Here is an 18,442-nt window from a genome sequence, read left to right on the forward strand (position 1 = left end):
TTTGAGTGATGAAAAAGTAATTAGTTATGAAATGAGACACTGACTATAATAGAATCTTCTCTAAGTGAAACATTTGAACTGTTCTCCTGTTTTTTTGTAAGAGTACTTAGCACTTATACATGAGTTTTTATTGCTTACAAATGTTGTCAACTGCAAAGAGAGCAGTGGCTTACATAATTTAATATAGGGGTAGTCCAGAATTCATTTGTTCGACTTTTAAATTATTTTAGAATTTGTGTTGGAATATTGGTATCTCTGAAATCAAGGTATGTGCAGCCCTTTTCCAAAGCATAGTAAACCATACTGTAACGTCTTGTATTGAAGTAAATTGTAAACTCTCCAGCAGTTTTTTAGGTTACTGTAAGGTTAGGGTTCCTGTTCAGTGTCTTCTCATTTCCTAATCTTCTTCATTGCATTGTGGTGGTAGTAGACTACAGTAATCTCTGAGATGCAGACAGTCTAAAACAAAACTGCCTTTAATTCTTTATACTTGCAACTTTTTTTTTTTTTTAAAGTAATCTCTACACCCACAATGGGGCTGGAACTCATGACCCCAAGATTAAGAGTCACATGCTTTACCGACTGAGCCAGCCAGGCACCCCTGTACTTGCAACTTTAAATTTACTTTTGGTCTGGGGTATAATCATTTGGTTGTTTTCACTTTTTGAAAACCTCCGTTATCCTTTATTGTCACTTGCCAGGCTGATCTGATGGATAGCACCTGCTCTCCTTTATGGACATAAACATTAATGTTTGAAAGTAAATTAAAAAGTACAATCTAATGTGATCTACAAGGTAGACATTGGGCCATTAATTAATTCCAAAACACTTTTGTGTTTGTCTGCCATACACCATCTGTTTTGTGGATTGGGGATTCAGAGATAATAATAGATGTACACAATCTTTGAGAAGTGTCCATCTTGCAATTTGGTTACGGAGTGGTGGGGAGGGAGACAGGTCAAAAATTACAATGGATTTTGATAAATTCTGTGATCGAGATAAGGAGAGGTTATCTCCTTATCTGAGACATGAGAATGCATGGAAGGGTCATTTAACCCAGAGTTTGAAATGTTGAGAAATGCTTCCAGGAAGAGGTCACATCTCAATTGAATCTTAAAGGATGAGTAGGAATTAGCCAGTTAAGGAGGAAGGGAAGCCTGGAAATAGACTAAGATGATATGATAGGCGACATAGGAGGTGAGCCTTAGAATAAAGGGTGGCTGTCATTTATTGAGCACCTACTTTGTGCTGAATGCTGCATTATAAGACTTAAACCACTTGCCCCATAGTAACCTAAAGGGCAGGTGCTATTATCCTCTGTATACAAATGAGGAAATAGAGTTGTAACTCTCCTGCAGTTACGACAGGGTTATTGAGTGGCAGGGCTAGATTGAAAAACCTAGTTTTTCTTGGGGCATCTGGCTGGCTCAGTTAGATCACACGACTCTTGATCCTGGGGTTGTGAGTTCAAGACCAACATTGGTTGTAGAGCTTACTTAAAAAATAAATAAAAGAAAATGTTAAAAAGAATGTTCAACCTTATAAAAAAAATACAAATAAAAACCCTAGCTTTTCTGGCTTCTTGTCGAGCCTGCTTCCTCCCAGGAAAGAACAGGTTCAAGAAGAAGGAAGTAGTTAAGTAGTTGCCATGCTGTTGAAAGGTCAGTTGTGCAGGTTAAGTTCTGAAAAGTGTCCAGGGGCATTTATAGTGACTTGTTTGTTTATTCAAGAGGTATTTACTGAGAGTCTCTTAAGTGCCAAGAACTGTGCTGGGCATTAGGAATAAAAGGACGCGCCAGAGTGGTAGAGGTAGAGGGGTGAAAGGAAGCAGAGACACTTGAGTGAAAACTTGTGTAAAGAAGCTTGATTGCAAAGGAAAAGATAATGATATAGCAGTAAATATAGCGGAAATTGTGTATGTGTGTGTGTGTCTAATATGGGAAGTACTTTAATTGTTTATGTGCAGAGGAGAAAGAGCCATAGCAGGGGAAGAGTTTATGATGAAATAAAACTAGTGATTGGTTGATTCATCAAGGATGTTAAAGAATGAGGGGAGACAGGGACCAAAGTCTGTTAGATTGCACATATCTAATTAAGTAGATTGCAGGATGATCCTCACGTAAATTTGTAATGGCCCTAGAATTTTAGTATGATTACCCAGCTCTTGGATAATGGAAACTTGACTAAACAATGAAACTTCATATTCAGATGATCACTGTGATTCCTTATGTCTGATTTATGCATCCATCTTTTCTCTTCCTCGATTATCCTGGCCATACCTCCTGTCTATCATACCATTTCTCATATTGCATTAGAGTGATTGATCTCCCCCTCCTCGACCATATGCTTCTTGAAAGGGGGAATGGTAGAGGCTATGTCTGATGCTACCCAGCATCTGGAATAATCTCACTTTAATAAATGCTTATTGAACCAATGAATCATTGAATGACTCAGTTCCTTATTTGTGTTATTTTTGAGCAGCAGTGTTTTGATTTTTAAACTTTCAAGAGTTAAAAGGTATATATCTACCCTGTGCAGATTTTATTTTATTTTGTGTAGTTAAGCACTTTAAGGTATGCCCAATTTTCAGTGAAAAGAGGACTTTAAATATTTGGATGCTGAGAGGGCTTACGGTTCCATACAACCTAAAGAGTTTCTTAGTCTTATCTTTTTTGAGATTTGAGGTACATTTATTATCAGCTCAACAACTGTAGTCTATCTAGAAGTGCAGAGATAAGATACTCTCAGAAATTTTATTTCCTGTTTTTTTTTTTAAGCATTGTGTAAAAAGCTAGTGATGCAATTTTTAAAAATTATATTTCCTGTGAATGTGGCAGGTAGTCCTGCCCCCCCCCCACCCCGCCCCATATGTTGGATACTCATTGATGTCATGGAATTTTCTTTTTTCAGAATCCTGTCCAAAAGATCCCTGACTCGCATGAAATAACTCTAAAGCATGGCACTAAAACAGTAAGTTTAAAAAATTTGATTCTTTCCTCTCAGTAACAAGGCTCTCATGGAAAAGTAAACCAATGATACATTTGTATTAAGGCTAATTGCACAATCAACTGATAACACAGAAGCTATAGGCATTAAAGAAAAAGAAAGATTACATTTCTATTCAATCAAAATAACCGTTGCGTTTCATTTAAAATAGCAACACTTATTGTTATTGTTGGCTTTAAAACCTTGTTCTTTGATAGAGGAACATTACAAGTGAAAAAAGAAATGAAACTAAAATACAGTTTTCCTTTTTATGGTGTGGGAAAATTTCTCATTACCCTTAGCTTTATTTCTATATCGTAAAAGGCCTGAGTTCGTTTTTTAGATGAACATTGAGATAAGAAATGAATATAAAATAGTTACTGTATTGCTCTAAGATTATTATTGCTTAGACTTACAGATTCTATTTTTGTATTGCTATATTTATGTTAAAGATTAATAATGTAAAATTTTGAGTTATAACATGAAATCATTTTTATTGTAAAGCCATTAAAAAAGTAGTAGTTGAATGAATGAAACCTCATGAATGAAAGAATAAAATTATCTTGCTTTCTCTTTTCAACGAAACTGCCTTTTTCTAGGTGTCTGATATGTAAAGCAGTAGAAAAATACATCCCATAATGAGGAAAATATCAATCAGTAGAAATCAACCCAGAAATGATGCAAATGATAGAATTAATAGAGAAAGATGACATTCTTCTTGCTGAATTTTTTGCTTTTGAAAATACCATTTTCATAAAAATATTTGTTAGAGTATAGTAGGTTTATTGTTGTTTTAAATGAAGTGAACAATAAATATTTTAAAATGGCTTAGTTTAAAGTTTTACTGTGGTAAATACAGGTACATATAACTCACATAAACAAATGCTTTTTGGGGTCCTCAATAGATTTAAAGAGTATAAAGTGGCTTGAAACTCAAGTATCTGAGAACTGCTGTTTTAAGAAACCATTTCCATCTGATTTGTGATCTTATATCTACTTTTTATTAAATCAGAGTTCTGGTATTTTTCTGAAATTGTGACAGAATTTTACTAATTTTCATGTTTTTAAGTAAATTAGGAAAGGAACTGTAGACAGTTCATACTTAAACAGAAGCTTCCCTATCATTTAGTTCAGAGATTTTTTTTTTTTAAGATTTTATTTATTTGACAGAGACAGCAAGAGCAGGAACACAAGCGGGGGAGTGGGAGAGGGAGAAGCAGGCCTCCCGCTGAGCAGGGAGCCCGATGCGGGGCTTGATCCCAGGACCCTGGGATCATGACCTGAGCCGAAGGCAGCCGCTTAACTGACTGAGCCACCCAGGCGCTCCAGTTCAGAGATTTTTACGAGTGTTCATGAGTTTTACATGTTTTATTTAAATATTTCTATTTTTTTAAATTTAATTTTATCTTTTAAAGAATTATAATTAAAAACATAGTGCCCACTTGTTTTGCACATTAAAAAATCAATTAGAGCTTCCTTTTTTTTTAAAAAAAGAGGTTTATTTAATTATTAGAGCACACATGAGTGGTGGGGGGAAGGGCAGAGGGAGAGGGAGAAACGGACTCCCGCTGAGTGGGGAGCCCTTCTGAGTGGGGAGTGCTCCGCAGGGCTCGATCCTAGGATCCCAAGATCATCCTGGGATAATCCTGAGATCATCTGGAGATTATGACCCGAGCTGAAGGTCGACCAATGATTCTCTGGAAGTTGGAAGTTGCTGGCTCCAAACAGCCCTTTCCTTTTCCCCAAGGAGGACTCAAGGAAGATACCTACGGCTAGTCATCAGTTCTTCTACCTTGACTATAGGCCTCTGCCCCTGTTCTCCATGCTGGCAGTTGCAGCGAGGGAGTGGAGCTTACACCCTTGAGGGGAGGACAGGCACAGAATAGACAAACCACAAATGAATTTGTGGTTTCAAATTGTATTGTAATGGGATGAACACTGGTGCAGTTAGTCCTATCAGGAGGAGGACACCTCTTTAATTGTAACAGGAGGGTAGAAGGATAGAGTGGGCATGGACGTACTTTTGTTTGTAGTTGGTAGTAGCAGAAGTCACTTCCTGGACTTCAAAAGCTACTGTTTATTTTTATTATTTTTATTTTTCATTGTTTTAGGTTTTAGGACATATAATTGTTCAGGCATAAAAAATGACTTAGTTCTCATTTGAATGCTTTCTTTAACACATTTAGAGTAGTACCTATCTAATTTAAACATATAATAAGTCATTAATTATATTTATATATAATTCCCTTATGTTCTGAAATCAGTGTTTGCAGGTAGTGATTGAAATGAGTAAAATTATTTTGTAAATATCTGGTTTTAATTACAGTAATTCTATTACATTAATAACATTTCAAGTCTATTAGGAGAACTGATTTATAGTTGCTTCCTTTATATAAAACTTTGATCCTTTTAGTATTTCATATGTATGGTAATATCTGTTAATTATTTCTAATGTATTTTTTTTCCTCCTGAGAGGGCAGTAGATCCAGGGACTTCCTGCTTAAGAATAGTGAGTTACCAGTTGGGCATTCACATGTGCATTGGACCTAGGAAAATTCACAGGGAAGGCAGATATTTTATGGAAACAATATAAAAGTGGTATTATAATGTAGTTAGTCACTTATAAATTCAGCTTTAAAAATAACTGTTTAAGGTGATTATGTTGAGTCATTTAGCCGTATACACAAGAAAATAATTTCTACTTTGTCCTACTTCATTAAATAGATTTCTTAACATTCCCTTTGGCATTTTCTCATTTTGGTAATTTTAGATTCATGTGGTCTTCTTCTGTTAGTGGTAGTTAAAATATCAAAAGGTTTTCTCAAAATTGTTTATTGAAAAAGCTGAATTATTTATGAGGTTTGGTAGGTAAGTTGGGACTAAGCTGGCAAATACATTAATTACATTAAAATATTTTTTCTTCATTTCAAAAGAAATAACAGTCATAATAACAAGGTCAAATAATAGAGAAGATGCTATCCAGTCACACTTTTTAGAAGTAATAACAGCTGGTGGGCTGTACTTCCAGTGCCTATAATATAGGAGATCAGGTTAGAGAAAGGAAATGGAGGTTATTATAGACTGTAAGTAGTTTTCTCCAGTTAATTTTTTTTTTTTTTTTTTTTAAACCAGGTTTCTGCTTTGGGTCTGGATCCCTCAGGTGCCCGTTTGGTGACTGGAGGATATGACTATGATGTTAAGTTTTGGGATTTTGCTGGAATGGATGCTTCTTTTAAGGCATTTCGATCCCTTCAGCCCTGTGAATGGTATGTATTGCACAACTTAATACCTTCATATTTGAAGATAGAGCTGTTATCATTTGAATTCCGTCTATAATGCTTTGTACCAAAATACACTAAGTTTATATGACCATATGTTACCTTCATTATTTGAATGAAAGAAAAATGTACCTTAGATTTCTTTCCTTCACTTTCATTAACCTAAATTTTAAAGATGTTTTCAGTCTTTTGTTGTTTTGTAAAAAAATATTTGTATTTAGAGATTATTACCTTGACTAGTTTATTTCAGTACTCTAGTAAATACTGTGTAGTGTTATGTATATGTGTATGACATATGCTAAGCCAATAACCAGGTGCTAGCCAGCGCTGCACTGTGCAGGTGTGGTCAGCTAGCATTATATCAGAAAGGGCTTTACATGTTGCAACCACAGGCCACCTTCTTATTTCTGTTTTTGACCATATCTTTTTATCTTTATCTTTTAGGTATCTTTTAGATATTAGATATCAAAAATAGATTTTTATTGGTGAAACTGATATCTTGTTAACTTGCATAATGTATGTTGGAAATGAGGTCTTACTGACTAACTAGATATTCAAGGTAGGTGAATTAGCTGAACTTTACTTAGACCCAATTTTCTACTCTTGCATGAGTAGGGCTTAAGAATCTAGTTTGCCTTTAACTTGAACTCTTGGGGATGATGGTTTTTGCTAGACCTAGTATCTACCTGTAAACTCTGGATTCTTTCAACTATATGGATAAAGTTCCTATTTCTGGGCTATTGAGTGTTTGCTTTCAGTGAACCTTTCATGAAAGTGGTGGTTGGAGTAACTGAAAGGCTAGAGAGCTGGGATTTTTCTTAATCTTGCGGAGCAGGTCATATGAATTGTTTTTGCTTACTTGCTAATAAATGCTTAGATAATAAATGTCTATATATGGCTCAGAATTGGGTCTGAGACTTCAGATTTCTCTGGCAGCTACAGTTATCTAGCAAAATAACCTAAAAGTTATATCTAAACATGGCTCTGGTCAGTTTTGTACAAATCATACTGACTTGTAAATTTTGAAGTCCTAACTCTTAAACTATCTTTAGTAGAGATCTGAGAATTCCCTAAATGAACATAGCAGATCTCTGATCAATTGGAAAGGAAAAAAAAATTTATAAACAGGGTATCTCCAATGATGGCTATATTTAATAAAGCTCTTATTTAAAATAGTAACTTGGTATCTTGAGTTAGTATGATGACTTTTAAAAAATGTATTTAAAATATGAGATAATATCTTTTATTCCCATTTGATAGTCTATTGATTAAGGATTGTGTTCCCCTTCTACTTTTACAACTGTAAACTCACTTGTTCAGGATTATTCAGTACTCTATTAATGATCAGCTCTGAATAGAATCATGTCTCATGAGTCTCAAGCCAGTGCTCTATTACTAAACTGTGTTATTTGCTATGCTGTTGTAATTGAAAATGCAGAAAAACCCAAGAATAAGCTTATTTTCTCTTCCATAATTAAATTGTTGCATCCTATATATAATAGTGAGCTATCAAAGGGTAGATGGGAATAAAGAGAATTCTTGACAATCTGTACAAGATTAATATAAATTCTAGTACTGCAAACAGATGGTGAATGTTACTATTTTAAATCATGAGAACTGTTTAACTTTGCTATCATTTGCCCCTAATGTCCAAGTAATGTGACTCTATTTTTTATGACAATACATTTTTTTACTTAATGTGTATTTTATATCTATTTATACATCCATCTGTAATTCATTTTTTACTGTGAAAAATTTCAAACATAGAGAAAAGTGAAGGGATTACTATAATAGCTGTTTATCCTTTACCTAGATTTAACAGTTACATTTTTCTGTATTTGCTTCATCTCAATTTTGTAACTTTTAAGTATTTAAAAGTAAAGACATACATAACTTCCACTTTGAAATAATTCAGCATGAATCTTTCAAAAATATAGACATTTCCCTATATAAATATAGCTCCAATTACCCTAACAAAATAATTTAGAATTTCTTAATATTTCTAATAATCATTCCATATTTAAATTTCCCCAGTTTGCTCTCAGAATGTGTTTTAATGTTGGTTTGTCAAACATGGATCCAATCAAGTAATACATATCACATTTATTGTGTACCTCTCTTACATATCTTTTAATCTAGAAGAGGGTCTCCTTCCAAACCATTTTCTTTCCCATGACTTTATTAAACAGACAGATCAGTTGTGCTTCACAAGGTTTTTCCTCCCTGAATTTTTTAATTGCTTCTTTATGGTATCATTTAACTTATTTCTTTGTCTCCAGTATTTCCTATAGAAGATTCAAAGCCTTGATGATCATCTCTAGTGTATCACATCACATGGCATGTATTTATTGTTTAGTTGTTGCTGACAATGCAACTTGTTGAGACTCACAATTAAGATTGATCCCTGGATTAAATTGGTGACATCTCATTCTTCCATTGTAAAGTTAATATTATATACTTGAGATAGGCAAGAACTTTGTGGGGAGATAGTTGGTGGCATGGAAATATCTAGATTCTCATCATTACTTCACTTAATAAGTTTAGCATCCATTGATTATTCATACCTGAATCAGTTCTCTCATTGAGGGTTGTTAAGTTGGTGCTTTTCTTGGTTTTCTAAATTCCATTATTTCATCTACATTTATTTGTTGACGTTCTTCTAATAGAACTTTTCCATTTTAACTGATATTATTTGGCTACCCTAAAATACAGTTCTACTGTGAAGGCAGGATAAATACTTGGTTATTTCTTTAACTACCCATTTTTATTTCAGGGGTAGGTGGTGATAAATGAGTTGTTGCTGTTATTGGTGGTGGTGTTTTTTTCTTTTTCCTTTTTGAGTGGCAGGATTTATGACTTTAAAATTTTCATGTGTTCCAGTCAGTTGTAGTCATTATTCTTTTTGATGTTTAAATTGTCCCAGATTTGGTCAGGGGAGTCCCTGATTGCTATGTAGTTTTTACATGTACTCATTAGACTTTAAAAGCTTACTTATTTTCTGGCATAACATGATGTAAGATAAGCTTCCTAGTATATTCCTTTCCAGGTCCTAGAATCAGCATTTCCCCATGGAGATCATTTTTTTTTTTTTTAAGTGGGAATGGTATTTAGAGACCAAATCTGAATGTTATACCTGCTCATTAATAGTGGGATATCATTCCTTCTTGACCTTTTCAGTGGAAAGAGGTAGAAAATACAGGTGTGTGTGTGTGTGTGTGTGTGTGTGTGTGTATTTAAGTGACAAGATCATATTGATATATCCATTTCAAATTTTAGTAAACTTTAACTTCAGAATATTTTTTAATTTACAGAAAAGCTGCAAATATCATCCAGAGTTCAGGCATACCCCTAACTCAGTTTCCTCTGTTGTTTATATCTTACATTACCACGGTACATTTATGGAAGTAAACCAACATTGGTACATTACTATGAATCAAACTCCAAACTGTTTTTGCATTTCACTGTTTTTTCCACTAATATGCCTTCGAAGATATGCCTTACATTTAGTCTTCATGTCTGTTTAGTCTTCTCTGGTTGATTATGCCTTCTCAGTCTTTCCTTGTTTTTCCTGACCTTGACAGTCTTGAGGGGTCCTGGTCAGGTATTTTGTAGAATGTTTCTTGATTTGATTTTTTATGATGTTTTTCCTGGTTAGACTGGGACTCTGGGTCTTGGGGATGAATATCACAGAGGTGAAGTGCCCTTCTTATCACATAGTGGGGGTACATGCTATCATGTTTTTAAGGTTTCTCCACTGTAAAGTTACTTTTTCCTCCCCTTTCCATATGCTGTTCTTTGGAAGTAAGTCAGTAAATGCTGCTTACATTTGGGAAAATGGAAAAATTAAGCTCCACCTCCTGGAGGGGGTAGTGTTTACATAAACTACTTAGAATTCTTCTTTTAGGAAGAATTGTCTCTTCTCCTATTTATTTATTTATTTGTTTGTTTGTTTGTTTATTTATTTAACCAGTTATTTCTACCAGTATTGACTACTTGATATTTGTTTTATATCTTGGGTTGTAAGCCAATACAATGTTATTTATTATGTTGCTAAGATTATTTCAGCTGTAGTCATTAGGAGCTCTTGCAATTTGGCTCTTGTGATCCTTTCTTTGATATGCCTCCTTTTTTTTTTTTGAGTACTTTTTACTTTTTGGTACTATTAGATGCTCCAGACTCATCTTGTATTGTCCCTGCCCCAGTCCTAGAATCAGTCATATTTTTTTTTTTTTTTTTTTAGAATCAGTCATATTTGTTAGGACAATGGTATCTAAAAACAGGATCTAGGTTCTTGGTGTGCTTGTTGTTCCTTCTAGGCCTTCTCAGCTGACAGAGCTGGGAATTGAATGCATGTATGCTCACCTATGTATGTGCTAGATCTATACAATTGTTTCTTTATCCATTTGCATCCATGTTAAGGTAAGCAGGGGTTCATACCCATGTCTCTGACTCTAATCTAGAATACACTGGTTCACTCTAGCCTTCCTCCTCTTTGGAAACCTTCACTTTCTAACAGTGAGAACTCTGGCTCCCTCCAACCATTATTTCTGTGTTTAACCCAAGTATATGTGTGAAACAGTCACAGAATGGTTAAGCTGTATCCTTGCTCCATTTTTTAAAATATTTTATTTATTTATTTGACAGAGAGAGAGAGAGCACAAGCCAGGGGAGTGGCAGGCAGAGGGAGAGGGAGAAGCAGACTCTCCGCTGAGCAGGGAACCTGATGCTGGGCTTGGTCCCACGACCCCAGGATCATGACCTGAGCCGAAGGCAGACACCTAACTGACTGAGCCACCCAGGCGCCCTCCATTTTTTTTTTTTTTTTAAGGAAAAGTCTCTTTGAAATTTTTAAATTAAAATTTCACACTGAGAAATTATTGATGAGATTATTGGTAAGATGATTGATTTAGGAACTAAATCCAAAGGCAAGCTCTCCACTCTGTCATCCACTCAGGTAGGACACACAGTGGGAGAGGCAGGGTGGCTGTGGAGAATCAGGATCCTACTAGGCAGAGCTTGAGCCTTTGACCCAAGCCAGCTCTTTAGTTCTGCCCAACCCCTGCACATCTAGCTGGAAGCTGCTGATACCAGGAGAGGCAGGGAGCTGCAAGGCCACTGAGGAACCAGCCACTAAGTTGGGGCGTGGGGAGCTTGTGATGGCAAGGAGGCCTCCACCCCTTAAACTGCTGGGTACTTCTGGGAGCCCCGGCTGTAGAACTCCTTGGAATGGATCCATGGTGGTCCTCTTCTCATTCCAGAAGGTGTGACCTTTGAGAGGAGGCAGCTAGCAGACACCTTGTGAGTGCAAGATCACGTCACTTGGCTTCCAAGTACTTGTCCTGGGACTGGGGGTGAAGGAAGGGGTGCTGGCCCAAGGGGAGGATTCTTTGGCTTGTCCCTGTTGACCCCAACACCTCAGTCAGCCAGCCCATTCTCACATACATTAGTTATATTTATATAGTCATATATATTATAATTATATACGAAAAAGACAACCTGCCTGAAGAGAAACTCCTAAAAGACCCACATGGCTCAGGAAATTTACTATCCCCTCACCCCTCACCTCCCCCAAATTCTTGTATAAAATCATCTAGTGCGATCTTCAGGAAACCCCCACTTGTCCCAGCTCTCCGCACCTTGGCCCTCCTGAGCCATCTGCTGAGCAGGGAGCCTGCTTCTCCCTCTGCCTGCAACTCCCCCTGCTTGTGCCCTCTCTCTCTCTTTCTCTCTGACAAATAAATTAAAAAATATAAATAAATAAATAAAAAAAGAGAAATTCTTTATTTTCATGTTGATCTGTTAACCCTTTAGATTAAATTCCTCACCCCTATGAGAATCTATAAACATCTGTTACTCAGCTAAATTTTTCCGTACCTTTTGTCACTCATCTACATTGTTCCTGTATCACCTGTGAAGAAAACTTAAGGGAGTTTGTTGACTGTCTTGAAGGTATAAAAGCAGAGTGTGCTGTTTTTAGACCATCTATTCACCGTGGTGAGTAAGTGGGTGTCAAAGAGGCATTCACACAAAGATCCCCATAGCCATTCAGGATAGGAGGCAGAAGTCCTAAGTTTAGGAGTGAGCATGAGATCAGGTGTTTTGAATTTTGGGCATCTCTGATGAATTTTTTTAGTATTTTTGACCTTGCTCTCATTTCCCTGGGACACTAAAAATACTTTGAGGTCAAATGTTTTCTTGACCTACCAGCATAAAAATGAGATTTTTCAAAATGCTTTTCTTCTGTTGTTATTCAACTTCTTTTTGATGCAGCTTCCATTTTGGTATTTTGAAGTATGTTTAATAATTTGTTTTGGACTTTTGCCCAGCCAGCATCCATATTAGATTTGTGAATCTCTAGTTTCTAAAGTCTTTCTTTGTCCCATTTAGTGAAAATCATCAGTACTGCATTTTCTCTAATCCAGTCTGTTAGTCACCTTTTGTTTTGTTTCTTCACAGATTCTCAAAAATTATATATGTATGTTCATGAGTTTGAATCCTTGGGCTCACAGATCCTTCGGATGTACCCTTTATGCAAAAAAATGTGGATGGAGTAAAATTTTTCATAAAATATTAAGAAGCTTTGGATCACTTAGGTAGCCTCAAGTTAAGAATTCCTTATCTTCTGCCCATTTAAAAATGGCGACTCTCTATTCTCTTATTTTAAAAACATTTTAATTAATTAATGTATTAAGTTATGTTCTCATACAGAAATTAAAACATTACAGTTAAACCTAAAGTTCTTCCTTGATCATCTCTTAAAAATCTCTTTGCTAGGTATTCTTACTGTTTTCATGATGGTGTATATATTCTTTAAGTTTTTTTTATGCCACCATCGACAAATATACATACCCATCAAAAGAGTGTATACTATATTTGTTTTCATAAATGAGATCAGATGGTTGTTATTCCATAATTTGTTTTTGTTTTCCACTTCACAATTTAGAGATTTTTAATATCACTACATGTTCTATATTCTTTCCAAGTGTTGTATAGCATATTGTGTATAACTTACCATAGTTCAGAACCATCTGAAGGGCTTGTTAAAATGTTAAATGCTGAAGGGAAAAAAAAATATATAGAGAGAGGAACAAATCAAGAAACAGACTCTTCACTATAGAGAACAAACTGATGGTAACAGAGGAGAGGTGGGTGGGGACATGGATTAAATAAGTGATAGAGATTAAGGATGAGCACAGAGTGATGCATGGAAGTGTTGAATCACTATATTGCATACCTGAAACTATTATAACACTCTATGTTAACTGGAATTAAAATACAAACTTAAAAAAATGTTAAATGCTGGACCTCACCTTTAGAATTTCTAATTCTTTAGAGTTGGTGTGGCCTGGGAATAACTGAAATTTGAGCCATGCTGTTGGGGCCTGGTATTATTTTTCTAAACTATGGTAACTGAAATTCATGCATCAGAACTATGCAAAGCAAGGATTGCCTGTATCTTTTTTTTTTTTTTTAATTCCAGTGTAGTTAACCTACAATGTTACATTAGTCTGGTGTGTATGTGCTTTATCCATTCATCTGTCAGTGGACACTTGGGCTGCTTCTATAGTTTGGCTATTGTAAATAATGCTGCTGATTGCCTGTATTTTTAAAAAGCACTTATTATTGAACTATAGTTGACATAAAACGTTATATTAGTTTCAGGTGTACAACATAGTGATTTGACAATTCTTTACTCAGTGCTCATCATGGTAAGTGTAGTCACCATGTGTCATCATACAATATTATTGCAATATTATTGACTACATTTCCAATACTGTACTTTTCATTTCCATAACTTAATTTATTTTATAACTGGATATCTTAATCTTCTTTGCCTATTTCTCATACTGCCCCCCCCACCTCCTTTCTAGCAACCATGAGTTCTCTGTATAAGAGTCTGTTGGTTTTGTGTTTTAGGTTCCACGTATCAGTGAAATCATACAGTATTTGTCTTTGACTTATTTCATTTAGCAGAATACCCTCTACATCCATTCACATTATTGCAAATAACATGATTTCATTTTTTTAAATGACTGAGTAATATTCCATTGTGTATGTGTGTGTGTATATATGTGTATGTGTGTGTATAAAAGATATATATCTTTTTTTTAAGATTTATTTGAGAGAGAGGGAGAGAGAGCAGGGAGGGGCAGAAGGAAAGAATCTCAAGCAGACTCTCCACTGAGCACAGAGCCCAACACAGGGGTCTATATCAAGACCCCCTCAAGATTTTTATCACATGATATGGTTTCAGTAGTTTGTTAATCATTTGTCTTAAATGTTCAGCCTTTTCATGTGGATGAATTCTATTTTTCATTAGGTGTTTCTTTAAAATTATTATTCTTACTTGATTTGTAAATGCTTAATTTCCATTTCATAATTGAAGACAAGGTTGTTTTTGATCATGCATTAGAGATCATCTTCCCAAAGCCAATTTGTGAATGGGCACATAGCAGAACTGCTCTACATACTTGAGTAACTTCTGACACTGCACATTACAGAGTTCTCAAATTGGGTTTTATGGGCATACTTTTAGGGGCTCATGAATTTCTTTCATTAATTAGAAAGTTTTGTTTTTTCATTTTGATAATCTTTGGCCCATCCCTAATGCCCGTATTTGTTTACCTATATGTTTAAAATCATTTGGGCTGAAGTGCTCTTTTCACTTACAGTTGCCAGGGCCTAGTGAGAAAGGAGCAGAGACACGCATCATACATAAATGTGTTGGCACCAAGTGAAGGTTTGTTTTGTCATGAAGTGATGTATGAATAAATTTTTCACAGTAGTTATAAAAGAGACAATTGGGGGGGGGGAAATTGAGTCATCACTGGAACACAGTAAAATAGGCATGTGCTATATAGCAGGCAATAAATATTCATTAACTAGCTGATCCGAAGGTAGGTTAGAGGACTTAGGTAGGTGGACATAATTAATTTGTTACACAATAAAGAAGTTGTTTCATTCTGTATGATATTGTTACAGCAAACATCTCAAAATTAATTTGAATTCTGTTGGATCTTTTGTTTTAGTATTTACTTAAAAAATCACTTTATTGAGGTACCGTCTACATAACATAAAATTCATTCATTATAAGTGTGCAATTCGATAATTGTTAGTAAACTTAGAGAATTGTGCAGCCAGTACCACAGTCTGATTTCCATCGCTCTAAAATCACATCTCATTCCCAATGTGGTCACTCTTCATTTCCACCTCCAGCCTTAGGCAGCTGCTACTCTTTCTTTCTCAGTTTGCTTTTTCTGGACATTTCATATACATGGAACATACAGTATGTGGTCTCTTGTATCTGGCCTCTTATAATGTTTTTGAGGTTCATCTATATTGTGGGACACATCTGTACTTTGTTCCTTTTTATGATCAAATAGTATTGCATTTTGTATTTATGTATGAATGTATATATGGCATATTTTGTTTGTCCATTCACCAGTTGGTGGACACATTCGGGTTATTTGCACATTTTGGCTATTATGAATAATGCTGCTATGAACATTTGTGTACAAGTCTTGGGATGCTTCCATCTATCTTTCTTAGGTTGATACTACCTAGATTGGGAATCGCTAGGTCATATGGTAAATTTATGTTTAATGTATTAGTAACCTGACAAACTGTTTTCCAGAGTGACTGCACCATTTTATGTTTGTACTGGCAGTATATAAGGGTTCCAGTGTCTTTACATTTTCACCGTCATATGGTACTATCTTTTCCATGATGGTCATTTCTGTGGGTGTGGAGTGGTTAATGTTTACTTTTAAATTCATAGTTTTATAAGAGTTGTAAGGATAAGGACCCTTGTCACCTGTTTATATGCAGTTAAGTAATATAATAATAATTATTTGTCATCACAAAATGATCTCTAAGCTGTTCTCCCATCAAAAGTCAGGTGTTACTACTCACATTTGAAAAATACTGACCTAAGGCATTGAGAAAAGGATCAATTGTGGAACAATCCTCAAAATATGTAGAGTTAAAAAAGCATAGTATAGAAGAGTATATAGTTGTTTTTTTTAGAGAATAGTATATAGCTTTTTTTTAAAAGCTTGGAAGAAACAATATGTACTATTTGCATATATATGCATACAATGTTTCTGGAAAGGTAGAGAAGAAACCAATAACACTAGTTGTTTATAGGGAAAAGAACTGGTTATCTGGGAGACCAAGATGGGAAGAAAACATGTTGTTAATTGTCCCTTTTATATCTTTTGAGTTTTAACTATGTGTATATTCTACTTATTTAATGCAGGAATAAATGTTTTCTTTTGTTAAAGAACAAAGAAGATATGATCTGTTTGCATAATAGTTCATTGAGTCTAGCTGAGTTCTTCATATCAGTTAATTCTTATAACTGCTGTGTGTCATAGATACATTTATTATCCCTGTCTTATGGATGTGGAAATGGAGGCTTAGAGAGATTAATTAATTAGCCTAAGGTCACACAAAGTGATAGACCAGGGATTTGAATGCAGGCATTCTAACTGTAGAGCATGTACCATTAATCATTATGTTATACAAAAGCACAGAGGGATTGAAACCATTTAGAATAAGTGCTATTAGAAACAGTCGAGGGTGTGTGTTTGCTTAATTCCTTTATTTGTAAGCCTTACATATCTCAATACTTTATTCACTGCCCATGCCGTGTAACTGAGGTAATAATGTTTTGGCTTTTAGGGAAGTTGTTTTTTGTTACTTTACAGCTGATATTTGTGCATCATAATAGTTTATTCATTTCACATAATTGCATGATAAGATTAGTGATTTGTTTAGGCATTTGTGCTTTCTCTCTGTGTGTTATCAGTTAGTTCTGAAAAAGAAAGTGAAGGTGGACAGAGAGTCCCCTTGCAAACTGAGACCCATGACTTGTATGAGTTGATGTGTATGGAAGCAGAGTTACATATATTTCAGTAATCATGTCGTTGTGTCTCTTTTCACTTGATCTAGTTCATTAATTCAGGTTAATGACAACATATATTTGAACTTTTTATATTTATTAGTAAATTGGTAAACTTGCTTTATAACTTACCTTATTAATATGTTAATATGTTATATATGAACTACTAGATTTTGCAAATTTTGCCATGTATGACTTTTCCCCCCATAGATATTACCGATCAGTGGCATCCTTAATTAGGCTGTATGCAAGGTAGAATACCACATCCTCTAGCCTCCTTCAGCCTTGCATATAACAAGCTTTTATTTGTTTGTAACTAATCTTGGATATCACCAGTAAGAAGGAAAAAGTTGGAAAGTAAGATGCCTTCAGTTGTAATATTAGGTTGCTAAAATCACAAGTTATTCTCATGTATGTTGGGATAGTTCGAGGCATTGATAAAACTTCTTATGGTTTACTAACTGGAGAGGAGGTTGTTTACTTGGTCTGTATGAAGGTCAGATGAGACCATGTGCATCAACAGAAAGCTTTAATAGGAGGTGAAATGGTATGTGGGAAAAAGCACAGTTAATATTCTTTGATAAACAGTATGTATCTGAATATATTTTCCCTTTCTCTTTGATATTTGCTTTGTAAAATTATATAAGCTTAAGCATTTTTTAAAACTTAATTTCCTGCGTTTCTGCTGCCTTCTGGAACTGTTGTCAAGTTACATAATTTGTGAATTTTATCTTGTTAACTAAACATCAGCGAACTCTTATACTGTGTCTCAGCTTAAATGTCAGCTCCTCAGAGCCCTTTCCTAAGCATCCCATCACAAAGTAGCTTCTCTCCATTGCCATTACTCTGTTCATTGCTCTGATTTATTTCCTTTATAGTATTTACCACCATCAGACACAATCTGTTTTTCACATTTGTTTACTTGTGTTCCAGTACATGGAATACTGCCAGGCAGATAATGGGAATTTATTCTTTGTTAAATATGTTGTAAATAATAGAATATTCTCATATTTTTCTTAAAAAGGTTCTTGTTGTAGGGGCACCTGGGTGGCACAGAAGGTTAAGTGTCCGACTCTTGGTTTCCACTCAGGTTGTGATCTCAGGGTTGTGAGATTGAGCTCCGAGTCAGGCAGGTTCTGCACTCAGCGTGGAGTCGGCTTGAGATTTTCTCTACCTCTCCCTCTGCCCCTCCTGCTTGTGCTCTCTCTCCCAAATAAATAAATCTTTTTAAAAAAGTTTCTTGTTGTATAGAGTAGAAGACCATTTTTCACCAAGT

At 35.2% G+C, this 18,442-nt stretch overlaps 1 protein-coding gene across 2 annotated transcripts in view; it reads left to right on the top strand.

Moving 5' to 3' along the window:
- The window catches only part of WDR70 (WD repeat domain 70), a 263,085-nt gene that overhangs the window by 52,248 nt on the left and 192,395 nt on the right, over window positions 1–18,442 (top strand). For both annotated transcript variants that reach the window (XM_006730411.3, XM_031024925.2), the window contains 2 exons: window positions 2,911–2,970; window positions 6,118–6,251. In XM_006730411.3, the coding sequence (XP_006730474.1) occupies window positions 2,911–2,970; window positions 6,118–6,251 (194 nt within the window). The remainder of the gene's footprint in view (window positions 1–2,910; window positions 2,971–6,117; window positions 6,252–18,442) is intronic.

Source organism: Leptonychotes weddellii, chromosome 7 (genome assembly GCF_054177405.1).
Source record: "Leptonychotes weddellii isolate Sample4059 chromosome 7, ASM5417740v2, whole genome shotgun sequence".
NCBI lineage: Eukaryota > Metazoa > Chordata > Mammalia > Carnivora > Phocidae > Leptonychotes > Leptonychotes weddellii.